The 27,529-nt window shown below is 36.9% G+C and overlaps 1 protein-coding gene and 1 pseudogene across 5 annotated transcripts in view; one reads left to right on the top strand and one right to left on the bottom strand.

The window, feature by feature from the left end:
* Positions 1 to 27,529, bottom strand: part of Tasp1 (taspase 1) — a 257,045-nt gene that overhangs the window by 64,429 nt on the left and 165,087 nt on the right. For 4 of the 5 annotated variants that reach the window (XR_012448167.1, XM_074074333.1, XM_074074332.1 and 1 more), the window contains one exon: positions 21,357 to 21,467. The exons of the other annotated variant lie outside the window; for it this stretch is intronic. Coding sequence is in view for 3 of the 4 variants with exons in the window: in XM_074074333.1 (XP_073930434.1) it covers positions 21,357 to 21,467 (111 nt within the window). In the remaining variant the exon portion in view is untranslated. The remainder of the gene's footprint in view (positions 1 to 21,356; positions 21,468 to 27,529) is intronic. 5 annotated transcript variants of the gene reach the window in all.
* Positions 22,628 to 23,922, top strand: LOC109688317 (adiponectin receptor protein 1 pseudogene; annotated as a pseudogene).

The raw sequence follows: 27,529 nt of genomic DNA, 5'->3' as shown, positions 1-27,529 counted from the left end.
CTATATTCAAATAAATTTGAAAATCTAAAAGAAATGGACAGATTTATAGATACATATGATCATCTAAAACTGAACCAAGAGGAAATTAATCACCTGAATAGACCTATAACACAAAATGAAATTGAAGCAGCAATCAAGAGTCTCCCCAAAAAGAAAAGTCCAGGACCTGATGGATTCTCTGCTGAATTCTATCAGACCTTTAAAGAAGAACTGATACCAACCCTCCTTAAACTGTTCCATGAAATAGAAAGGGAAGGAAAACTGCCAAACACGTTTTATGAAGCCACTATTACACTTATCCCAAAACCAGGCAAAGACACCTCCAAAAAGGAGAACTATAGGCCAATCTCCTTAATGAACACTGATGCAAAAATCCTCAACAAAATAATGGCAAATCGAATTCAGCAACACATCAAAAAGATTATTCACCACGACCAGGTAGGCTTCATCCCAGGGATGCAGGGGTGGTTCAACATACGAAAATCAATAAACGTAATAAACCACATTAATAGAAGCAAAGACAAAAACCACTTGATCATCTCAATAGATGCAGAAAAAGCCTTTGATAAGAACCAACATCATTTCATGATAAAAGCTCTAAGAAAACTAGGAATAGAAGGAAAGTTCCTCAACATTATAAAAGCTATGTATGACAAACCTACAGCCAGCATTATACTTAACGGAGAAAAATTAAAACCATTCCCTCTAAAATCAGGAACCAGACAAGGATGCCCACTATCTCCACTCCTATTCAACATAGTACTGGAATTCCTAGCCAGAGCAATTAGGCAAGAAGAAGGAATAAAAGGAATACAAATAGGTAAAGAAACTGTCAAAATATCCCTATTTGCAGATGACATGATCCTATACCTTAAAGACCCAAAAAACTCTACTCAGAAGCTTCTAGACATCATCAATAGCTATAGCAAGGTAGCAGGATATAAAATCAACATAGAAAAATCATTAGCATTTCTATACACTAACAATGAGCAAACGGAAAAAGAATGTATGAAAACAATTCCATTTACAATAGCCTCAAAAAAAATCAAATACCTAGGTGTAAACCTAACAAAAGATGTGAAAGACCTCTACAAGGAAAACTATACACTTCTGAAGAAAGAGATTGAGGAAGACTATAGAAAGTGGAGAGATCTCCCATGCTCATGGATTGGTAGAATCAACATAGTAAAAATGTCTATACTCCCAAAAGTAATCTACATGTTTAATGCAATTCCCATCAAAATTCCAATGACATTCATCAAAGAGATTGAAAAATCTACTGTTAAATTTATATGGAAACACAAGAGGCCACGAATAGCCAAGGCAATACTCAGTCAAAAGAACAATGCTGGAGGTATCACGATACCTGACTTCAAACTATATTACAAAGCAATAACAATAAAAACAGCATGGTACTGGCACAAAAACAGACATGAAGACCAGTGGAACAGAATAGAGGATCCAGATATGAAGCCACACAACTATAAGCAACTTATCTTTGACAAAGGAGCTAAAAATATACGATGGAGAAATAGCAGCCTCTTCAACAAAAACTGCTGGGAAAACTGGTTAGCAGTCTGCAAAAAACTGAAACTAGATCCATGTATATCACCCTATACCAAGATTAACTCAAAATGGATCAAGGATCTTAATATCAGACCCCAAACTCTTAAGTTGATACAAGAAAGAGTAGGAAATACTCTGGAGTTAGTAGGTATAGGTAAGAACTTTCTCAATGAAACCCCAGCAGCACAGCAACTAAGAGATAGCATAGATAAATGGGACCTCATAAAACTAAAAAGCTTCTGTTCATCAAAAGAAATGGTCTCTAAACTGAAGAGAACACCCACAGAGTGGGAGAAAATATTTGCCAATTATACATCAGACAAAGGACTGATAACCAGAATATGCAGGGAACTTAAAAAACTAAATTCTCCCAAAACTAATGAACCAATAAAGAAATGGGCATGTGAACTAAACAGAACTTTCTCAAAAGAAGAAATTCAAATGGCCAGAAAACACATGAAAAAATGCTCACCATCTCTAGCAATAAAGGAAATGCAAATTAAAACCACACTAAGATTCCACCTCACCCCTGTTAGAATAGCCATCATCAGCAACACCACCAACAACAGGTGTTGGCGAGGATGCGGGGAAAAAGGAACCCTCTTACACTGTTGGTGGGAATGTAGACTAGTACAACCACTCTGGAAAAAAATTTGGAGGCTACTTAAAAAGCTGGACATCGATCTACCATTTGATCCAGCAATACCACTCTTGGGGATATACCCAAAAGACTGTTACTCCAGAGGCACCTGCACATCCATGTTTATTGCGGCACTATTCACAATAGCCAAGTTATGGAAACAGCCAAGATGCCCCAGCACTGACGAATGGATTAAGAAAATGTGGTATCTATACACAATGGAATTTTATGCAGCCATGAAGAAGAACGAAATGTTATCATTCACTGGTAAATGGATGGAATTGGAGAACATCATTCTGAGTGAGGTTAGCCTGGCTCAAAAGACCAAAAATCGTATGTTCTCCCTCATATGTGGACATTAGATCAAGGGCAAACACAACAAGGGGATTGGACTATGAGCACATGATAAAAGCGAGAGCACACAAGGGAGGGGTGAGGATAGGTAAGACACCTAAAAAACTAGCTAGCATTTGTTGCCCTTAATGCAGAGAAACTAAAGCAGATACCTTAAAGCAACTGAGGCCAATAGGAAAAGGGGACCAGGAACTAGAGAAAAGGTTAGATTAAAAAGAATTAACCTAGAAGGTAACACCCACGCACAGGAAATCAATGTGAGTCAATGCCCTGTATAGCTATCCTTATCTCAACCAGCAAAACCCCTTGTTCCTTCCTATTATTGCTTATACTCTCTCTACAACAAAATTAGAGATAAGGGCAAAATAGTTTCTGCTGGGTATTGAGGGGGGGAGCGGGAGGGGGTGGAGTGGGTGGTAAGGGAGGGGGTGGGGGCAGGGGGGAGAAATAAACCAAGCCTTGTATGCACATATGAATAATAAAAGAAAAATGAAAAAAAAAAAAATAAAGTAATGAAAGCAAAAGGAAAAAAAAAAAAAAAAGATCCTTGATCCATTTTGAGTTGATTTGTACACAAGGTGAGCGGTAACAGTTTCATGTGGATATGCAGTTTTCCTAAGACAAATTTCTGAAGAGGCTGTCTTTATTTAAAGTGTCATTGTAAGCAGGGTGTGGTGGTTCATGCTTGTAATCCCAGATACTTGGGATGCAGAGATTGAGAGGATCATGGTTGAAGGCCAGCCCAGGCAAAAAGCTAATGAGATGTTATCTGAACCAACAAGTAGGGATGGTGGTGTGTGCCTATAATCCTAGCTACAGGGAGGCATAGGTAGGAAGATGGAGATGGTAGTCCAAGGTCAGCCCTGGGTAAAACTATGAAAGCCTATCCAAAAACTAAAGCATAAAAGGACCAGGGGTATGTCTCAAGTGGTAGAGCACCTATCAAGCATGAGGCCCTGACATGAACCCTCAGTACTGCTGCCAATGTAAATAAATAAATAAACAACCAAACATCATTACTTCAAATCAATCACCTAAATGGAGTTAATTTTTATCTATAGCATTTTCACTGGCTGTTAGTCAATTGCTATTTGGGTTAGATTCCTTAAACACAGGTTTCTATGTTTATGAAAGTCACTTGCTTTGCATTATTTTATCTAAATATTACAGAACACAAGAAGGTCTTTGGAATATTCTATTTTACCAGAAGAAAGGGAAAAGAGAAAATTAAGATAGACAGGATTATTTTTTACCTTAAAAAGAGATTCCTAAGCACACACATGCACACACAATGAACACAGTCAAAAATTTTTCCCAAGAAATGCAATTATAGAATTCCTAGTCACAAATTCAAATAATGAATTCTGCTACTTGATTTAAGTGTTTTAAAAAAATACAAATATCGTTATTTGAAACAAATAAACAACTAGAAATTACCCAATTTGATATTGAAAATTAACCAGGAAGTGAAGTAAAAAAGCAGAAAATCATCAGCACATTTGAGCCTCAAAAGCATTCAGCATAAGCTGCTAATGAATGATTTGGGTTTACCACGTTGAAGAAGAATGTTGTTTATATGCACTCTAGTCTTCCCTAAAGAATGTGTGATTTTCACAGGCAAAAATTCAGTTATTCTCAAGTATCTGATGGCTTTAAAAATAAGGTTATAATGAGAGGAAGCAACTTCATAGCTATAAAAATAATTCTGAATTCTATTGAGAACATTATAATAAGTACAGACTATTTATTCACCCAATCCATCAAGTATAGCATAGACCCTATTCAGATTCAGTCATTCAAAACAATTCAGGCTTCAGCTTCCTATGATTTAATTTTCCTTTCCTTCTAGTAACATTATAATTATGTGCTTTGAATTTACTGTGACTAATATTAGTGGTTTTCTCCACATGCTCACAAACTAAAGCAGCAGAGAAAAAAAGTTTTGATTGCCTAATCAGTACGCTTAGCAGAAAAAAATAATTGTGAATATGGAAGCAAAATTCTTTACTTTTTTTTCTGCATGGGATGAAACAATTTCCTTACATGGTTTTAATTACATCCTAATACTTCATAAACATCTCTTAACAGAAAACTCATAATAAAATACCTAGTTCATGATATCCCAATTGTGCGATGGCACCAACTTTTGCAGTCAGTTAATGGTCACCAAATCTTTGAAATCACTGAAATCAAATAGGCCAGCAAAAACTGTTACTTTTTAAAGTAACATAAGATTGTCTATAGAATTTTGAGTTTTTCTGTTTTTCTTTGTTATTACTATAATTTGCTTACCAAATTATTTCCAGTTATCAAAATTTGGTGGCTATTTTAAATGCTCTTTTGGTTTGGTTCCCAAAAGGCCTGATTCCCAAAGGTCAGCATATCAACAAATGCCGTTGATAAATTCATCCTCTACTGCTTAAAAAGCTCCACATGTCCAAAATACATAGGATTTCAAGGCTCTGGCAGGCCAAAGTTCTTGTGCAAACAGGAAACAGAGGAGTAAACCAACGTGTTTTGACAGCACAAACCCCTATTTAGTTGTACTCCTACGGCAAGCTACCATTTCCACTGATTCCAGTAAGCTCACTTTGTTACTCTGCTGATGATCAATACTGTTAGTAATTTAATGCAATAACAAGGGTTTTTCTTTTTTCTTATTTGTAAGAAAAAGGAAGACACCAAAAATGACTAGAATGGTGACTCAGGTTTATTCCAAGGTAAAAATGCATCAGCATCAGTTGGGTGCTGGTGGCTCGTGCACACCTGTAATCCTACCTACTTGGGCGGCAGAGATCAGGAAGATCAAGGTTTGAGGCCAGCCAAGGCAAAAAAAGCAAGACCCTATCTCAAAAATACCCAATATAAAAAGTGGCTGAGTGGTTCAAGTGGTAGAGAGCCTCCCTAGCAAGCATGAGTCCCTGAGTTCAAACCCCAGTACTGACAAAAGTAACTTGTGGTCTCCTCAGAAATAGTGATGATTCTATTTTTTGTAATCAACATGCACTGAAAAGTCAAATTTAGGTGTTACTCAATTTAACAAGCAGATGAAGTATTATTTTCAAATGACAATTGCTCAATCATTGCACAAATATTTCTATTTTCTGACATTGTCCTAGATGCTAGCAACTTAATAATGTGAGGAAAATAACACCAAAACCTCAGCTCTCATAGAGTTTATGGCCTGTTGAAGGGAAATGGACATAGTAAACAAGTAAATATAAAATAAATCAAGAAAGAATAAAAAGAAATATAAGAAGAGGAATAGAATTTGGAGTATGGTAGTTTTAAGAAAGACTTCGTTGAGAAAATGACCTATGAGTAATTCTGGTCTCTCAGCTAGATCATCAATTTTAAGGAAGACACAAGAAATTATGACAACTCCAAAATCAATTACCCTCTCAACCTCTAGCCCAACATATGCAGTTGACTATCATGCCTACAAATACCTCTCCACCAACATGGGCGAAACCAATCCCAGTCATGCTAAATGTTCACTGTTTCATCCATGACATTCTTATAATTTAGTAGCACAATATGTGCCACTTCAAAATAAAGAACTGGGCGTGACGGCAATGCCTAGAATCCTAGCACTTAAGAAACTGCTGCTATAGGATCATGAGTTTCAGGTCACCCTAGGCTACAAGGCAAATACAAAAGTCAAGGGCCCATAAACAATACTTTGGGGATGTTATTATTTTCCTTAATATTCAATATGGAAATACTGAATATGTTGTACTGTGGGTACAACAGGCTAAATATCATAGTCTTTCTAATAATGCAGAAACATCATTGAATTTCTAATGGAAAAAAGACACTGTTCTTTTATAAGTCCCTCAAACTCTGGATAGCTGCAAAAAGAAAAGATTTGAATGCCTGAAAATTAGAAGTGTACATAGAGAATATAGAGAAAAGTCTTATTTTAAAAACACCAAATACGTCAGAAAAGAGAACATTATATTTTTTAAGTTTTCTAAATTACAAAGAAATTTATAAGACATTGTCAGCAACCTCAGAAAAGAGGTTAAAATGCATAACAACATACTTTTATTCTCAAAATGAAAGCTAATGATCATGAATCACTGGAGTCTTAGCTAAGAATTTCACTAAAAGAAAATATTTAGAAAATGAACCTACCTCTGGGCCCAACTCAGGCTCAGGATCTCTCTACAACAAAATTAGAAATAAGGGCAAAATAGTTTCTGCTGGGTATTGAGGGGGGGGGAGAGGGAGGGGGCGGAGTGGGTGGTAAGGGAGGGGGTGGGGACAGGGGGGAGAAATGAACCAAGCCTTGTATGCACATATGAATAATAAAAGAAAAAAAAAAAAAAAAAAAAAAGATCCAGAAAGAGGTCCCCCTCAAAGTCCAGTGATGTCAAGGCCCCTGCAAGGGAACAGGATGAATGGGGTTTGAGCCGCAGCTGAGTTGTGAACTCCTGCACTTTGATTTTCCAGTTCCCTGCCCCTGAAGACATGAGTGTGGTTTAGCTCCCAGTATGCTCTGGGGTATGCACTGGGGTGTATATCCAACACACTGGTGTATACTTTCTCCCTGACAATGGCTTATGATGGACGTTTTCCAAGTATGGCAAAGTTATGAAAGTTACTATAAAGAAGGACAAAATTACTAAGAAAAATAAAGAGGTTGCATTTATTTTGTACGGGGGAAGAGGAGAGGAGAAAAAAAATTCCTGAACTAGAAGAAGTTTAGGAAGTGTAACAGTCAAGATGAAGGGCAAGATCCTACTCTTGACAGTCTCAGCCAGGCCATTGTATTCTAGCAAGTCAAAACTGAAGAACAAAACAAATGAAAACCTACTGCTGTGAGGATCAAGTAAAGCTAGGTCTTTTCTGTCAAAGGAGTGAATGTAAAACTATCATTGTGTAGATGTCAGCTAACCTCTCTGAATTGCTGCCTACATGCTTTGTGAAATGTTGCTTGACTTTGCAAGGTTCTTCCAGTCAAACAAAGAGCTGTTTTTCACCAGATATCCTAATTTCATACTGCTTGCTTAAAGATGAATATTGCCCAAAAGAGTTTTCTTGTTCTCCCTGCTTCAAGGTCCTCCTTACCCCATGTCCCCCCCTTTTCTAAGTAACCAATTACTAATTGTGAACCCAAACCAGTCCATCAGGGTGAGAGGCAAAGAGATAAAAACTGAGCTGACTCTCCACTCAGTGTGTTCTGCCTAGCAGACTATGGTCTGTGGCTGCACCCTTCTGCGCAAGTAAAACTTTTCTTTTTGCCTTGCTGAGTGACTCCTGCATGTTTCTTTGATCATCATTTGGGAAAGGCACTTCTAACACTACCAAGGAACCCTCAACATCAGATGATTCAAGACACCCACGGATAAAGAAAAGTTCAGGAGACATCCAAGATGGCAGATAGCTGAGGGAAGCAGAAACCCAGAGATCCACGATTTCAGGAAAAAAAGAGTTCAGAATCATGGTAGCTAGACTTGATGGTTTTTAGCAATCTAAATTACTGCCATACACATAAGGTGTTGGGCTGGTGGAGAGGCTCAAGTGGTAGAGTACTGGCCTTGTAAGAGTAAGGTCATGAGTTGAAACCCCAGTACCAACCAACAAAAACACATAAAGTGCACATAAAGTTCAACAACCAACCCTTAAAACAGTTTTTAATTGCACGTAACAGCTGGGGAAGACGTGATGCGGGCTGGGACCAGCACAGCCACCGGTCTGCCTCAGGGAAAGCCACCAGCCATTTTTTCCTTTTTAAAAATTTATTTTCTTTCTTTGTCTTGGAAGAAGCAGAGGACTGTGAAACAAACTGAACTAGATTCTGTGACATACTGGACATGTATCACCCAGATACAGCCTACCTGCACCACGTTGGCCAGACCCAACTCCATTGGAATGAATATGCAACGCCAACAGGTAAGCACCGCAGATCACCCCTCAAGGGAACCACATAGTCCAGCACAGATGGTGGGAAGCCTGCACTCCACCCAACAAAACTGAACTTCATAGATGGAGAACATAATTCACCTCTGCCTGGTGGGGGAGAGGTGAAATGCAGAGTCAATCTCCTAGAGTGGGGACTGGGCAAAATGCTGGACTTATGCAGGAATGTGGGCAGAACACAACACTGAATTGCCCTAGTTTGTTGGGGAAGAGGGGCTAACTTGCCATAGCCAAAGCAGCAGTGAAACAACACAGCCACTGCCTGGTGAAATAAGAAACATATCTGACCAGCACGGAGAGTCTGCTAGTGAGTTGAAAAGAGTGATCATAGAGCTCAACTGCAACTTGCCCTGTGAGCAGAAGGGACCAACGACTGCTCCCAAAACAGCTTCCTGGTGGGACCACTACAGAGATCCTGCCTATACCAGATGACCCATCACAAATAGGAACACCATGAGTGGACTCCCTCTCCCACCCCAACAAGCTATCCAACAAGGATAGGCAATATCCATCACCACACCAACCTTGAGAAGGTACAGAGACACTGGAAAAAGCTCATCAAAAGTGCCAGCACCTGAATTTGAAGTCAAAGGTGTAGTCCAGAGCTTTCAGAAAACTGATTTTGTTTCATTTTTTAAATTTTATTTTTATTTATTTTTAAATTTTATTTTTCTCTCTTTATTTAGTATTTTTAATTTTATTACTATTATTTTCTTTTAAAATTTTTTTATTAGGCTATATTCATTATGTGGGGGGGATTCATAGTGACAATTCCGATTACACTTATATTGTACATTATTTACATTGCTGCCATCATCTCTCCTCCTCAACTCCCTCCCAATTCCACTTAAAGCAACTGCAAGAGGTTTCTTTCTTCTCTTTCATATAGGCATATGAAGTCCATCTACCATATATGATCACCTTAATTTCCTTCGCCCTCCCCGCTATCTCGAGTACCTCCCCACACACAGACACACACTGTACCTATTTTACAGTACTGGTTTTCGTTATTAAGCTGATGTTCAAATGGGTTTCTCATTGTATAACCACTGTGGGTTACTTTACTTTGGTGTGTTATTCTCTTCCACTACTCTCCCTTATCCTTTTACCTTCCAACCCCGCCCCGCCATTTCTCAACAGCTTTCAATACACATTCTTATATCCTCTATCTTCACATATTATGTTACATGGTATTACTGATGCTCTATCATTCTCTTTTCCTTTCCCTTTTTCCCTGAGTTCCATAGAGTAGCTTCATTGTTATAATCATGTTCTATATCTGTGTTTGTATATGATCATGCTTGTTTTTGTGTAAATGTTTATTTTTGGATCTATCTTCCATGTATGTGAGAAAACATGTGGCTTGTGTTTCTGATCCTAGCCTATTTCACTTAACATGATGTCCTCCAATAACATCCACTTACTTTCAAACCACATGTCATTACTCTTTATGGCTGAGTAATATTTATTTAGTATTATTTAGTATTTTTAATTGTATTACTATTATTTTCTTAGCTTTATTTTTACTCTCATTTTCTCTCCTTTTTTTCTGCGTTACAATATAGTGTTACCTATCTCCCTCTTCCTCTCTGACCAAATATCAATCTGTTTAACCCTTTCTTGCCCCACTTTCCTTTTTTTCTCCCCCAACTGTGTTTTCTCCCTTTTCTTCCATTCTCTCCTTTCTCCGCCCTCCCCTCCTCAGCTCCCCCTACCTTTCACTTCACTGCTCCTACCTCCTCCACACTCACTACTCTACTACACTAACTCTACACATTACCCCCATTGTCCTATCCCTCTGAAATCCCTGACAAAAGCATCCTCCCCCAAAACAACTAAGCTACACCTTAACACAATAGGGCCCTATTGCTTTATAGCCCTCACACTTAACACAACTTCTCCCCTCACCTCATCCCCCCTTTTGCCCTCCCCTCTAGCACCATCTATTTAATTACCTAAGTATTTCTATCCAAACAACCATTATCCCCTGCAATTCCCACTGTTCATAGATATTATCACCAAGGGATTCTGTATATATTACATAAAAAACTGATCTGGTATTGAATCTGTGAGTTTGTTATTGCTAAATTATACTTCCAGGTCAGGGAATAGAAACAGCACATCAACCTAGCTAATGACTAAGCCAGTCACAGCACAGTAAAGGGAAAGATAACAGGTGATTAAAACCCCCAACTAGCCCAACTGATATTGAAGGAACAAGGCACATAATAGAAACATGGGGAGAAGAAGGCAGAGAAATACAACCCCTCAGAAGACTAACGATAACTCAATAGAGGACTTAGCAGGAAATGAAGGCACTGAACACCCAGTTGCTGGCCCCAGCAGAATGATGGTAAGCATTGTCCAATGAGGTTCATGAGCACCTTAAAGAGGTACCCAAAGAGAAGCTCTAAAAAGACCTCACAGAGGAAGTTATGAAGGAGCTTAAGAGAACATACAAAACAACTCAAAGAATATTAAGACAACACAAATAAAAAACTTGAGAAGACACAGAAACAATTAAATGGACTAAGAGAGGATATCAACAAACTCCAAAATGAAACTAAGGAGATTATTTTAAAAAAACAAAGAGAAAGAGATGAAATAAAGCAGACAGTACATGATATAAAAGAGGTATTTAACAAAAATATGGAAAATCTCAGAAAAAAGAATCTAACAGAAATCCTGGAAAGAAAAAAGTTCCTTAAATCAAATAAAAGTTGAAAGCCACTCCAGTGACTAGAACAAGTGGAAGACAGAATTTCAGGGCTTGAAGACAAAATAGATATTAGAGGGAAAAAAAACCAGAAGAATTCTTAGACAAAAGACTCAAGAGCTGCAAAAGGAATATGCAAGAATTCAGCGATTCCATCAAAACACCAAACTTGTGAATCATAGGCATAAGAAGGAGAAAAGGTGCAAGACCAAAGGTATACATAATATATTCAACAAAATAATAGCAGAAATTTTCCCAAATCACAAAAAACAGATGCTCCTCCAGGACACCAAACATGACCAAGATAGAATCTCTCCACAGCATATTATCATTAAAACAACAAGCACAGAGAACAAGGAAAGAATATTGAAGGCTGTAGACAGAAAAATCAAATAACATATAAAAGTAAACCCATCAAAATAAAAGCTGATATCTCAAAAGTAAGAAGGGCATGGAGTAAGGTATTTCAAGCACTGAAAGAAAACAATTTCAGTCCAAGGATGCTCTACCCAGTAAAGCTATTATTCAAAATTGATGGAGGAATAAAAGTCTTCCATCATAAAAAGAAACTAAAACATATACCCACCAAGCCACCATTACAGAAGATTCTGAAAATAATCCTACATACAGAAGATGAAAACAAATACAACCTGGAAAGGACTGGAAATATTAAACCTCAAGAGAAATAATCAGAGAGTAGTATAGAATTAGTTGCACACACAAAAATCCTTAAAAGAACAAGAACAACTAAATGGCAGGAATCACAACATACCTCTCAATATTAACAATGAATGTTAATGGACTCAACACTACCACCAAAAGACACTGTTTGGCAAACTGGATTAAAAAGGAAGACAGACAATCTCTTGTTTACAAGAAACTTACCTTATTGACAAAAAACAAAAACAAACAAAAAAAAACCGTCTTAGGGTGAAAGGTGGAAGATTTACCAAGACAGCCAAGGCAATACTGAACAAAAAGAGCAATGCTGGAGGTACCATAATACCTGACTTCGAAATATACCATAGAGTTATAGCAATAAAAACAGCACGGTACTGGCACAAACACAGATATGAAGACCAGTGGAACAGATGACCCAGATATGAATCCATGAAGCTATGCCCACCTAATTTTTTACAAAGGTGCCAAAAACATACAATGGAGAAAAAACAGTCTCTTCAACAAAGGTTGCTGGGAAAACTGGGTATCTGCCTGCAGAAAACTGAAACTAGATCCATGTCTTTCACGCAATATAAGTATTAACTCAAAGTGATTAAGGACCTTAATACAAGATCTGAAAAGAGCAGGAAAGAGCAGGGAATACACTGGAAGCAACAGGCATAGGTAATGACTTTGTCAGTAGAACTCAAATGGCTCAGCAACCAAGAGAAAGGACTGACAAATGGGACTACATAAAATTAAAAGGTTTCTGCACAACAAAAGAAATGGTTTCTAAACTGAAGAGGCTGCCCACTGAATGGGAGCAAATTTTTGCCAGCTATCTATCAGACAAGGGACTGATAACCAGAACATACAGGGAGCTCAAAAACCGAACTCCCAAAAAATCATGACCCAATGAACAAATGAGCAAATGAACTGAACAGAACCTTTGCAAAGGACGAAGTCCAAATGGCTAAAAAACACCACCCCTGGCCATAAAGGAAATGCAAATCAAAACCAGGCTAAGATTCCACCTCACTTCTATCGGAATACCTACCATCAAAAACACAAACAACAACAAATGTTGGTGAGGACACGGGGAGAAAAAGGAACCCTCATATAGTGCTGGTGGGAATGTAAATTAGCACAACCACTATGGAAAACAGTATGGAGACACCTCAAAAAACTAAAAATAGAACTGTGATACCATCCAGCAATACCACTCCTAGAGATATACCTGAAGGAATGTGAGTCACATTACAATGACACCCACATATCCATGTTTATTGAAGCACTATTCACAATAGCTAAACTATGGAGGTCACATACGAAAGGGGTAGGGTAAAACAAGGAAACTCAGAAAGTGAATATGGTTGTTACACTTTCTATACAAATATGAATATAAAATTCTTAAACCAGCTGAAACCACTATAAGAAAAGGAATAAAGAAAAATGTATGTAAATGCAAAATGATACATGCTGAAACCATTCCAGGAATGGTGGGAGGGGGGGCTAAAAGAGAGTGGTAGAGAGGGTGAATTCAAGTATGATATATTTGATACATTGCAAGAATTTTTATAAATTAAACAATGTACACCCCACCCAGCACAATTTTCTTAAAAAGTTCGTATGTCGGTGAGGAAGAACTTAGTGATTAAAACTGTATTTATTATGCAAATATTCTAAAATAAAATATTGGAGTATTAAATTTCAGTTGGGGACTAAAGATTATTTTTAGCATTTGAGCATAAGAACACTTAAAACCAAACCGGTTTTTACTAACAAATCATAAATAGGAAATTTTAAAATTGATTATTAAAGTATCATGTTTTAGTCAGTTTGAAAATCCAAAGTATCAAATATTCAAATATCCAGAACTCTGAGCACCAACATGATGCCTCAAGTGGAAAATTCCCTACCATAGAACTTCATGCACAACCCTGTCAAAAATATTATACAAAATTACCTTCCTTAAAATGTCTGATTATATGTATTATAAATATTCCAAAATCCAAACTTACTTCTGATCCCAAGCATTTTGGATAAGGGAGTCAGGCTGTACGAAAAAAATCAGAATTTATAAATAATGAATCCTTAAAAAACTTTTAATAAAAATAAGTAAACTTAATACTATCACAGTAATATTATTATTACCCCATGGGAAAAGGTAGATATTATGATCTGAAGCCAGGTATTACGGCATATACCCTGTAATCACAGAACTCAGGAGACAGACGAGGAGGATCTCGATTTCAAGGTCAGCCTGGGATACACAGAAAGACCCTGTCTCAAAAAAAAAAAAAAAAAAAAAACCAAGAAAGAAAAAGAAAAAGAAAAAATAAGCAATAACAATTGCAATTATTATTTGAGAATTTCACTATAAAAGCATTATTTGCGTCTGACTGGTTTGCATAAGGACTTTGATATTTTAAAACAAAAACTTCCCAAGAACAGAAAAGCTGAATGATTTATTGTTAATAGTAATGTTAATAAACCTTTCAAGAGAATTTTGTCCTTAAAAAATGTATTTAGTGAATGTAACTCTCTATTTGGTGGTAAATCACAAGAGGAGACTCCTTTCAACCTCAATTATCAATAGTATTCTAAATTTAACAATGAACTTATGATGTCAGTGACAGCATAAGAACACATCTGCAAAAGAATAAAATGAAACATGCAACAAAAATTATTTTTATCATAATACTATTTCACATGGAATTTTCCAAAGTAATTACACTGATTATAGGTTAATACTAATAATTTCATTCAGAAATACAAAGAAAAAGAAAGGAAAAAGTAATTTTTCACAGAAACCAATTAAAAATGCAATGTGATATTGCTGAGTACTGGACAAGAAGCTATAGTGCTACCCTGAAGCTCACACATCATACCTACAGTAATAATTTCCATAACTCATAAAACCTAGGTCAGTCAAAAATAACCACGAACATGAAAAGTCACATCTGAGTCACTGGAAGAACTTTTATAGATGTATCTGTGTGTGATCATTTAAAAAGAAAAAGTAAAAGAGCTGGTGGAGTGGCTCAAGTTGTAGAGTGCCTGCCTAGCAAGTGCAAGGCCCTGAGTTCAAACACTGGTACTGTCCAAAAATAAAAAGAATTAAAGAAAAAGAACAAGTAAAAAAGAAGTATCTGGGGGAGGGGGGGTTCAAACAATGTATACACATGCAAGTAAATGTAAAAATGATTAAAAAAGAAAAAAAAAGGCAGTATCTTTCTTTCCTACTTAAAGCATTCAGTTAAATTAGCTCTAATCAGCTAGTTAGAACGAAGTATTATTATGGGGCTATTTTTATTGAACCCATTTTTATGAGTTTTGTATGTTATGTCAACAGTGGTTTTTGAAAAAAAATGCATGAATAGGTTATTTTCTGTTATGCTTCCTATATTAAGTCAAACCAAATCTATGAATCTTGCCATAATGGTTACACAAATAGAAACAAAAATATTTCAATCTCTAAAATATCTTTAAATTTTACTGTATTCATTCTATCAAAGTCTTGTTTATCAAAAATATATTTAAACAAACCCTACCTTTAAGGTGATTTCAGAGTTAATTTCAAATTACTGAAAAAAAAAAAACCTAGAGAAATACTTTAATAAGTCACTGACTACTTTCGAAAAAACATAAAAAGAAAGTTTTAAACTATAAGTATAAAACTAGTTTTTCTTATACCCCTTATTATTTATCTATGGAGGGTCAGAGACACGAAATATGCTATTACTCTAAAAAAAAGGTATTTAGGATTCTTTTCAATTCTATACCGATATTTATTGCCATGCCTTTTTAGAATCATTCATTCAATGTAATTTTAGGATGAAAAAAAGCTGAACATCAATTCAAAGAAAATCACCAAACATTATAACAGAAAAATAGCAAAGGCTGTCAGCTAATAATTCAAGCAAAAGTAGAAGAGGCCACATTATATGTGAAAAGCTTCTCCAACTAACTTACCAGAAAGATAAAATTAGAAACCATCTTTTTATTCATAATTTTGTACATTTTTGGAAATTTGATAATAATCATTGGAAAAGAGTATGAATTAGACTTTCAACAAATTATAAGGCATACTAAAAAGTCAGCTTGGAGCAACAGAATTAGCACCAGAATCAAACACCAACATGCCAAAGTTGTTGGACTAGTCAGAGCAGAAATTTAAAACAACTATGATTAATATGTTAAGGGTACTAATGGAAAAACTAGACAACACACAAGAAGTAATGGATAGTGTAAGCAAAGAGATGGAAAATCTAAAGACACAAAAAGAGATGCTAGAGATCAATCCACTGTAAGAGAAATGAATGCCTCCAATGTGCTCATCAGTAGACCAGATACAGTGAAAGAATTTCAGACCTTGAGAATGTCAATAGAAATTTACAACACTGAAATGGAAGTAGAAAAAAAAAGACTGCAAAAAACAAAACAAACAAAAACAGAATAGAGCATCTAAGAATTGCATTACAACTACAAAAGATGTAATGCATCATAAAAAAAGGAGAGAGAGAATCAAAAAAGGCCAGGTGCAGTGGCTCACATCAATCCGAGCTACTCTGGAGGCAGAAATCAGGAGGATTGTAGTTCAAGGCCAGTCAGGGCAAAAAGATCTCTAGACTTCATCTCAACCAATAAAAGCTGGGCATGGTGGTGTGTTACTGTCATCCACTATGTGGGAACTATAAATTGCTTTCTACTTACACAGGGCTGGTGGAGTAGCTCAAGTGGTAACAGCACCTGCTTAGCAAGCATGCTGCCCTGAATTCAAATCCCAGTGCCGTCTATATATACGTATATATATAAAATATTTTTATATACATATAAAATATTTATATATATATAAATTTTTTAAAGACAAAAAAAGGATCACAGTCCAGACCTGCCTGGGCATAAATGCAATACCCTATTTGAAAAATGATTAAAGCAAAGAAAGGGTTCGGGGCATGACTCGAGTAGTAGAGCTCCTGATTAGCAAGTCAAAGGCTCTGAATTCAAATGCCAGTACCAATGAGGGAGGGGGAAGGAGGGAGAGGGATGAGGGGAGAGATAAAGAGAGAGATGGGGGGGTGGCACAGGCAAAGGGAGAGGGGGAGAGACTCAAGAAAGAAAACAGAAGAAAAATTTTAAGCAATAATAACTGAGAATTCTCCAAAATTAATGTCAGACATAAAACCACAGAAACAGGAAGCTCAGAGAATAATAACTGGCAGGATGATTTCCAGAAACTATAGGTAGGTATATTACATGCAAACTGCAGAAAATAAAAGATAAAGAAAAACTCTTGAGCAAAGAAATTAATGATATCTGATTTCTTCTTAGAAACCATGCAAGTAATAAATGGAATGAAATACTAAAAATGTTGAGAGAAAGAAAAAAAATGAACCTAGAATTCTGTACTCTTCAAAAATGAAGGACACATGGTGGCACAAATCTGCAACAGTAGCACTGAGGAGACAGAGGCAGGAGGAATGAAGAGTTTAAGAGCAGCCTGCACTACATTGTGAGACCCTGTCTTAAAAGGGTGCGGGGGAGGAAACAGTGAAGAAGAAACAGACTCTCAGATAATCAAAAAATGGGGGAATTTGTTGATTTGTTGCCATTAGACCTGCTTTGGAGGAAAAGTTAAAAGAAGTTCTTCATAAATAAGAAAACTTATATAGGTCAAAAACTCAAAAGAAGAAAATTTTAAAAGGAGTAAGTGAAGGTAAGTAAAACTTTTATTATTCTCACTCTTAATTCATCTGACAATATAACAACTTACTGAAAATAATAATTGCAACAATGTATTTGGTTATATATGCTTACATGTCAGTGAATTTAAAGTCAGCAATGACTCAAATGATGGGAGGGAAGAATTAGGAATACTTTTTTGCTACTTGTGAAGTGGTATAGTGTTATTTAAAACTGGAGTTAGATTAGTTAGAAATGTATATTCCAAAGTCTGGAAACCACAAAAATAATTTTTAAAATTATACCTTATATGGTAAGAATGGAGAGAAAATGGAATTAAAGAAAATAATTTTTAAAATATGAAGAAATAATCATTTGTATATAGTATAATGATATAAACAAAAATTACAAATCTCTTTCAGTACAGGAATGAATAAATTATAGGACTCAGTTTTAATCTATATATACTAACATAAAAAGAACATTAAGATGTGTTAAATGAAAACTATGTTGCAACTTGTTCTATACAATTATTTTAAATGCTGATAGAGAATATAAACAGACAGACAGATAGCCTGCCCATCTCTCAAGAGACACATATCAAAGTGTTAGCAATGTTTTTTTCTGGCAAGAGGAATGAGAGTCAGATGAACGAGAACGGCATTTGACTTAATTATTATGCAGAATTCTTCAGTATATATATATACACACACATTGCAATGAGAATCTCTAGATAGAGTATTTATACAATTTTTAAAGGGAAAAAAACAAAAGCAAAAAAGGAAAAGTATAACAGTTTCCAAAAAGCCAACAAAGTGGCTGCTAGCTTACTTTAATCATTGCCTGAAATATTTCAACCAAAACACTTCAGATAGGAATGTGACACCAATATTAACAATTTTAATTTAGAATTTTAGTTAATGACTAATTTGATTTATAACTGTACTTTTACAAGTAGTTTAGATTGGCCTGTGAATGAATCCAAGGATCAAATAAAATTTTGGAGCTCAAAGGAATTCTAGACATCAGATCTAGATCTGCCCCCTTATTTTATACACGAGGAAACAGAGAAAAAAAGACACTTGTCTGTTTTAGACAGATAACTAATTACACCACCACTGACTTAAAAGAGAAAAGAACTAACTTTGTTGTCCCTAGTCCAGGCCTCTAATAAATCCAATTTAACTTGTATTTTGTAAATATCATCTGTGCTGCCCAAGTGGTTCCTGAAATTTTATTTTCCAATTCCATTTCCAAATCATCTGATTAAAAAGGATTTCATATTTATGTACTGAGTCCAGTAGAGAACTGACAGAATTTAGCATGTTCAAGAAATTAAGAAACTTCCTCTCATCTAATGTCCTTACTCTTAAAAAAATAAAATAAAATACAACAAAACAGTCTAAGTAACTTCCTACATTCCATAATTCAGACACTGAAAGTGAGAGTAGAAACCAGTTGTTCTGGCTCCAAGGACACTTTTGTTTTTACATTCATTTTACAGAATGAAAGCTCACTGGCTAACAAGATGACTTTGGGCATGTCACTGAACTCTTGGAAAATAAGTTTCTCTAACTATTTAATGAACAGGGTGAATTACCTGAGTTCTAAAGTTTCTTGCTCCTTTCCATGGGTCTAGAATTTTAAAGATGTATAAAAAAGTATAAATAAAGGTACAAAAGTGCTTGTACACAACTGAGGCCAATAGGAAAAGGGGAACAGGTACTAGAGAAAAGGTTAGATCAAAAAGAATTAACCTAGAAGGTAACACACACGCACAGGAAATCAATGTGAGTCAATGCCCTGTATAGCTATCCTTATCTCAACCAGCAAAACCCCTTGTTCCTTTCTATTATTGCTTATACTCTCTCTACAACAAAATTAGAGATAAGGGCAAAATAGTTTCTGCTGGGTATTGAGGGGTGGGAGTGGGAGGGGGTGGAGTGGGTGGTAAGGGAGGGGGTGGGGGCAGGGGGGAGAAATGAACCAAGCCTTGTATGCACATATGAATAATAAAAGAAAAATGAAAAAAAAAAAGTGCTTGTACAAAATTCATTCATAGTACAGTGTCTTTATTATAGAGTTATTTACTGTTTTTCCTTTAGAAAAAACCACACCTTCTCCAAAGAGGTTGAAAAAAAAAAAATCCTTCCAAGTATGTACTTTCATGAACAATCATTCAGCCTTAGAGTATCACAGAGCATTTCCTTTTATCTTATATTTAAGAATTTATTTTTTATATTTAATATTATATTTATATTTATACTTTATATAAATTTATAATATTTTATATATTATATTTAAGAATTCTTTATGTTAATCTCCACCTGTTTAATCTACTGTATGGTTTCTTTTCCCAGACTAGAAGAGCTATATTCACCTTGTCTCAAAATCTACATCCATCAGTATTTCCACTGATGCTTTCATCAAATATCACCATTTCTTCTCCATCCCCAGATTGTTGCCAACCCCTAATGTCTCTCACTTACAGAGAAGGTTTGGGGTAACCCTGGATCTATCTTATAAACCCTTATTGAAAACACCATTTTATTTGTCAACTCAAGAATATATAGTGGAACACATCTGCAATCCCCGCACTCAGGAGGCTGAGGAAGGAACATCTTGAGTTTGAGTCCAGCCTGGGCTACATAGGGAGACCTTGTCTCTAAATAAATTAAATAAATAAAAGAGTCATTATTTCCCTAACTAAAAAAAAAAAGAATATATATGTTCTCTCATTTCTATCAAATTGAGGATGCACTCCTTCCCTGAGGTGTTAAACCCCTGTAAGACCTGACCTCTCATGGCCTCATACGGCTGATCCCACTTCACTGCTTCCCTCTAGGTAAGAGTAGAATGGTATCTGGCCCTTATCTGCCCTAATCCATTGCTGTATTTGTGTTCATGCTCCTCTCCTCTTTGCCCATTATGGAGAAGTTTCTGGAACCAATCCTATGAACCTCTAGTACAGAAGTCCTTTTGAGGTAATATTTCCTGACATAACTTTCATCTGTATGTACTCGCCACATAATCAGCACCTTATATCCTGTTTTAATCTCTATGTAGGAATACTCTCCCAAGATTAACCCTGTTATAATCTTTCTCCCTAACTTATTTTTAACTATGCTTTGTATTTCTTCATTAACTTCACAGAAGGGCTTGGGACGTGCTCAGTGGTACAGTGCTAGCATGCACACAGCCCTGGATTCAATTTTCAGCACCACAAGAAAACTTCATAGATTTTACGTAGTAGTTACCTCAATGTTAAATGATATGGAACGCAGACTGGGTTAAATGGCTTTAATCCAAAGTAAAAGCTAAGTACAGAGCCATGGATAAGCTATGTAAAACCTTTCCATGGATTAGAAAAGCAACTGCACATCTAGTGAGACCATTTGGAAAATGGTGTCCAGGCAGGATTTCATCTCAACCCTGTGCAACTGCACATAGCAGCAATGGATGCAGGAATACAATGCTCACTTTAACAAGGGTCCAACTATATTTCAAAATGTTTATAGGAGTTGTTCTTTGAATATTGTTTTAGAATTTTATGCTACTACATATATCACTCTAACTCCAGACAATGTCTCATAGCTTAGGCATTATCTTAGTTAGACAGCAGAGTTCATGGTATAGAAGCTGTTGTGGGAGAATTTCTATTCACAATCAATATTAACTGAAGTTTTAACTCTGTGCTCTGCCCAGGAGCTAGGTCTAGAGATACAAATGGGAAACCTGACTTGTGATGCTTACAGATCAGTGAAATACTCTATATTTAGAAGGATGTCATTTTCTTTAAGGTATACTTACTGATAAACTTGTTTTGCATAGTCTCCAACAGAGCTTGATGAGCATCTTCAGTTTGTAAAGCATGTGAACATTCTCTAGCCAGTATGGTGCGCACGAGATGCTCGCCACATCCTAGAAGTCCAAGGAAACCAACAAAGGTTGAAGAAAAGCAGTACTGAACACCTGCTTGTCTCATTAGCAGTAAAACACCCTTGTGCCTCACTTAAGTAGTTATATAGCAGAACAACTCAGCAAGGAATGAAATGACTTCTATAAGCAGTCAGGTAATTTTAGTAATGAGATTCAGTAGAAACTAAAGAAACACAACTCTCTACTCTCAAAAGGAAACCAAGAAAAATTAAAGGAAATCCTTGTTGCATAGGAATAATTTAGATATTACAGGGATGTGATTCTAAACATAGAAATTTCCTAGGGTTCTGTCTCATTCCCACTATTGGATGACTGAAAAAGACCCTGTTTTATAATTCTTTATTTACATTCAGTTGGCCTTAGTTGTCCAGTAAGTAAATGGCTACCAATGGCTGTCAGCCATTTTCTCTCTGACATCCCAAAGGGATGCCTAGGTATAAGGGACAAATCTAGGTAACCACAGACAGGCTGAATCTCCCCCTATCTGCTTTTCTCTGCAATGCCATCACATATCAACACAATAAAATGGTACTTTTCTTACTTTTGTACAGTGATTTATATAGCTTTTAGTGGTAAATGAAAGAAACCATGTAATTTAACCCTAAGATGAACTTGGACCATTCAAACACACTAAACGAGGAGGGGGTGGGGGTGGGGACTCATAAATGCTACCTAGAATCCATTATAGTTTCTACATGTTAAAAGTAGAAACTACCTGAAAAAGTAGACAGAAAGAAAATTTAATTTATAGATTGAGAAGTTCAAAAAATTTATGAAGAACCTTCCTTTTTCTCTAGAAATACAAAATTTTAAAAGGCTACTTTGAAAAACACTGGAAGAACAAGACTTACAAAAAAAACCACTAAATGTCACTTGAAATGCTTCTTATATATAAATCAACTTCACAAATTAAAATCCCAGAGTTGGGAGGGGGAACGGTGTTCAGGCTGCCCATGATCACCTAGATTTCTCCTCTATACCTAGGTATCCCTCTGGGATGTCAGAGGGAAAATGTCCAGACAAAAACAGTACATTTATTTCAAATAAAATTTTCTATTAAAAGTGATTCCTGGAAGATCTGGGGCCGCTCAGCCACAGGCCACTTCCAGCACTGCAGAATGTAGCTCGGGGGACCGTGGCCCTCAGTAGGGCCTACCCACTCTGCCTGTCTACCATCACAGGGAGATCTCTGCCCCCTGGGGCTGAGAGACCCCAACCTTTCCCCAAGCTGAAGCTGCAGGGTATTGAGGCACCAACGAGATGTCTTCCCACAAAGGATCTGTGGTGCCACAGGGCAATGGGGCTCCCACCAGTAACAGGGAGCCTGACACGGTGGAACTGGCTGCGCTGGGACCCCTGCTGGAAGAGAAGGGCAAGCAGGTAACTGCCAACCCAAGCAAAACTGAAGAAGAGCTAACATGCCCAGTGCCCCAGGAAGAAGAGGAATAGGTGCGGGTACTGACGCCTCTCCTGCAGGCCTAACATGCCATGGAGAAGTTGGAGGAGTTCATGTATAGGTCTGGGAGGGACACTGGAGAGTCATCCCATATGATGTGCTTTCTGACTGGCTGAAAGACAATAACTACCTGCTACACGGGCCATAGACCACCTATGCCCTCCTTTCGGGCTTGCTTCAAGATCTTCTGCAGCATCCACACAGAAACTGGCAAAATCTGGACCCATCTACTTGGTTTTGTGCTGTTTCTCTTTTTGGGAATCTTGACCATGCTCAGATTTAGTATGTACTTCATGGCTCCTCTACAAGAGAAGGTGGTTTTTGGAATGTTCTTTTTGGATACAGTGCTCTGTCTCAGCTTGTCCTGGTTCTTCCACACAGTCTATTGTTATTCAGAGAAAGTCTCCGGGACTTTTTTCAAACTGGATTATTCAGGGATTGCTCTACTGATTATGGGGAGCTTTGTTCCCTGGCTGTATGACTCCTTCTACTGCTCCCCACAGCCTCGCTCATCTACCTTTCCATTGTCTCTGTCCTGGGCATTTCTGCCATCATGACACAGTGGGATCAGTTTGCCACTCCTAAGCACAGGCAGACAAGAACAGGAGTGTTCCTGAGACTTGGCATGAGTGGGATTGTGCCACTATGCACTTTATTATCGCTCAGGGCTTTGTCAAAGCCACACAGTGGGCCAGATGGGTTGGTTCTTCCTCATGGCTGTGATGTACATCACTGGAGCCTGGCCTTTATGCTGCTCTGATTTCTGAGTGCTTCTTTCCTGGAAAATTTGACACATGGTTCCAGTCTCATCAGATATTCCATGTCCTGGTGGTGGCAGTAGCTTTTGTCTACTTCTATGGGGTCTCCAACCTTCAGGAATTGTTATGGCCTAGAAGGTGGTTGTACTGATGACTCCCTTCTCTGAGCCTTCCCACCTGAGAGGTGGAGGAGGAACTTCCCAAGTGCTTTTAAAAATAACTTCTTTGAAATGGTCTCTAAACTGAAGAGAATACCCACAGAGTGGGAGAAAATATTTGCCAACTATACATCAGACAAAGGACTGATAACCAGAATATATAGGGAACTTAAAAAACTAAATTCTCCCAAAACTGATGAACCAATAAAGAAATGGGCAAGTGAACTAACAAGAACTTTCTCAAAAGAAGAAATTCAAATGGCCAAAAAACACATGAAAAAATGCTCACCATCTCTAGCAATAAAGGAAATGCAAATTAAAACCATGCTAAGATTCTACCTCACCCCTGTTAGAATAGCCATCATTAGCAACACCACCAACAACAGGTGTTGGCGAGGATGCGGGAAAAAGGAACCCTCTTATACTGTTGGTGGGAATGTAAACTAGTACAATCACTCTGGAAAAAAATTTGGAGGCTACTTAAAAAGCTAAACATTGATCTTCCATTTGATCCAGCAATACCACTCTTAGGGATATACCCAAAAGACTGTGACACAGGTTACTCCAGAGCACCTGCACACCCATGTTTATTGCAGCACTATTCACAATAGCCAAGTTATGGAAACAGCCAAGATGCCCCACCACTGACGAATGGATTAAGAAAATGTTGTATCTATACACAATGGAATTTTATGCAGCCATGAAGAAGAACGAAATGTTATCATTCGCTGGCAAATGGGTGGAATTGGAGAACATCATTCTGAGTGAGGTTAGCCTGGCCCAAAACACCAAAAATCGTATGTTCTCCCTCATATGTGGACATTAGATCAAGGGCAAACATAACAAGAGGATTGGACTTTGAGCACATGATAAAAGCAAGAGCACACAAGGGAGGGGTGAGGATAGGTAAGACACCTAAAAACCTAGCTAGCATTTGTTGCCCTTAATGCAGAGAAACTAAAGCAGATACCTTAAAAGCAACTGAGGCCAATAGGAAAAGGGGACCAGGAACTAGAGAAAAGGTTAGATCAAAAAGAATTAACCTAGAAGGTAACACACACGCACAGGAAATTAATGAGTCAACTCACTGTATAGCTATCCTTATCTCAACCAGCAAAAACCCTTGTTCCTTCCTATTATTGCTTATACTCTCTGTACAACAAAATTAGAAATAAGGGCAAAATAGTTTCTGCTGGGTATTGAGGGGGTGGGGGGCAGAGGGAGGGGGCGGAGTGGGTGGTAAGTGAGGGGGTGGGGGCATGGGGGAGAAATGATCCAAGCTTTGTATGCACATATGAATTATAAAAGGAAAAAATAAATAAATAAATAAATAAAATAAAAATAACTTCTTTGCTGAATTGAGAGGAAGAGTCTGAGGTGTTTGTTTCTAGAAGAAACCTCTTAGAGAATTCAGTACGAGTCAAGTTTCAGCTCACTTTCACAGCCACTGGGCAATAAACTTTCCATTTCTATTCCCCAGCTGGGGAGGGTGAAATGGCCAACCCAGTCACCCCCCATCCTTAGCAGTCACCCACCTCAGCAAGCCAACTTTTAGTCCCTTATAGAGACAGGACTTTGAAGCTCATGTTGAGATTTTACCCGCTCCTCAAACCATTTTGGGAAAAAATTATGGACTGGGACTCTTCAGAAATTGTTTTTCTGGAAGAAAATGTCCCTCTCTTACCCTCATCCTTACTTTGTAACCTGGCTTATAACAGGCCATCCATTTTTGTAGCACACTTTTCAAAAGTAATTATACCTGGTCCCACCTTTCTCAGGCCTAGAGCTGCTTTCACAGCAGGAGAACAAAGCCCCGACTTTTACATGACCGGCTAGTCATGGAAGTGCATCCAGGCCTCAGATAACTTGAGCTTTAGTTTTGTTTTTGTTTTTTTCTTGGCAGAGCAATGTAAAATTAAAATGGGGAAAGATATTTAATATTTAATACTAAGCTTTAAAAAGAAACCCGCTATCACTGCTATGTATCTTGATGCAAAGACTATGATGATGATGAAAGAAAGTACAGGAAAAAAAAAGATTCCTGCCCAAAAGTATTAAGTTAGTTATTAGAAAGTCCTCCATTAATTCACATAACAAGGAAAGGGTATCAAATGATCTAAGCACCCAAAGAGCCTAAAAGAGAAGTATGTCTCAACTCTACTCTCAAAAAGATCACAGCAAAAGAAAATCTATCTCCAGGATACATTCAGATTTCCCAACAAGATCAAAGATAATGTAACATTTTTCCAAATCACTGATCTTACACATATGCGTGCACGCGTGCACGCACACGCACACACACACAGACACACACACACACACACACACACACACACACACACACACACACACTATGATAATAAGTGAGGAAGGAAGGTTCTTAGCATTCAAAAAGAAATGAGGATTAAGATAGCTAAGTGAAACAACCTAATAATGGCCTTTTCCCCCCCAGTGCTGAGGATCAAACACAGAGCCTCACACATACTAGGCAAGCACTCTACCACTAAGCTATACCTCTAATCTCCTACAAATTCTTAAGTTCATAAAATTAAAACAAACACAAACTGATATGCTGAATTCTCTATTTAGGTAGTATTATTGTGATGGGCATTATTTACTAATGACAGATTTTCATAAAAAATATTATCTGTAATTATTCAGCCATAATGGTGTCTTTCATTTCAGAAATTTTCTCTTCATATACACACTTCTCCTCTCCCTTTCTTCTGTCCATTTATCCCTTTCCACCATATATATATATATATATATATATATATATATATATACATATGCATACACATGTTTGTATTATATGTACTCATTGTCAAAAATATAGGCAGTTAATAAAAGTATGGGCATTTTTTAAAATCACCTGATATTTTGCCAGAAATAACAGTCCTATATTTTTGATAGTGTAAATTACAAATATTGTTCAAAATCTAAATATTTCTGTGAATATCTATATTTATATGAAGATCTTACAAGTAAATTTAATATATAACTTCATGGGCAATGCTATAGCAATATCTACGTTGTACATTTTTGCAATATTATTTTTATAGGCAGGAAAAAAATGGCAATAAAGCTAAGAGCAAAAAAAGAAATGTTTGACAGTTACTATGTAGGAATATTATACTAAGTTCATGAAACTCCATAGATTTTAATTCCCTTTGTGCACCTAACTGATGTTGAAAAGTGAAATGGTATACTTTAGGACAGTAATAATTGTTAGGAAATTGGCATGTAATAAGCTAAATGAATGTTCCAAAAGTTATATACACATGCCCCAAGCCAAATAATTAAACCACACAAAGTTAGTATTACATCAAATATATGCTATGTGTGTTAGGAAGAGCTTTTCCTCCGTTGTTATATGTGAATATACAGGGTTTTTCGATGACTGATTTTTACTAAGAAACTCTTAACATTATGACTTGTATTACCTGACATATATTACCTTTAACATAAAGGCCGTGACACTAAAAGCTTGTTCTCCTACAGATTCCAATCAAAGGAAATTTGACATCTGTGGTTTTATTCACAAAATTTCAATGTTTCTTAGAATAGGTTACCTAGGGTTAAAGTGTGTGACTCAAAGGCAAATAGTTTCATTCTTTATTCACAAACATTAGAAACAAGTCATTATATCCTCTTCTTGTCCTTACTTATACA

This window comes from Castor canadensis, chromosome 5 (assembly GCF_047511655.1).
Source record: "Castor canadensis chromosome 5, mCasCan1.hap1v2, whole genome shotgun sequence".
In the NCBI taxonomy this organism is placed as follows: domain Eukaryota; kingdom Metazoa; phylum Chordata; class Mammalia; order Rodentia; family Castoridae; genus Castor; species Castor canadensis.
The sequence above is the reverse complement of the archived record's forward strand: the minus strand, read 5'-3'. Positions and strand labels throughout refer to the sequence as shown.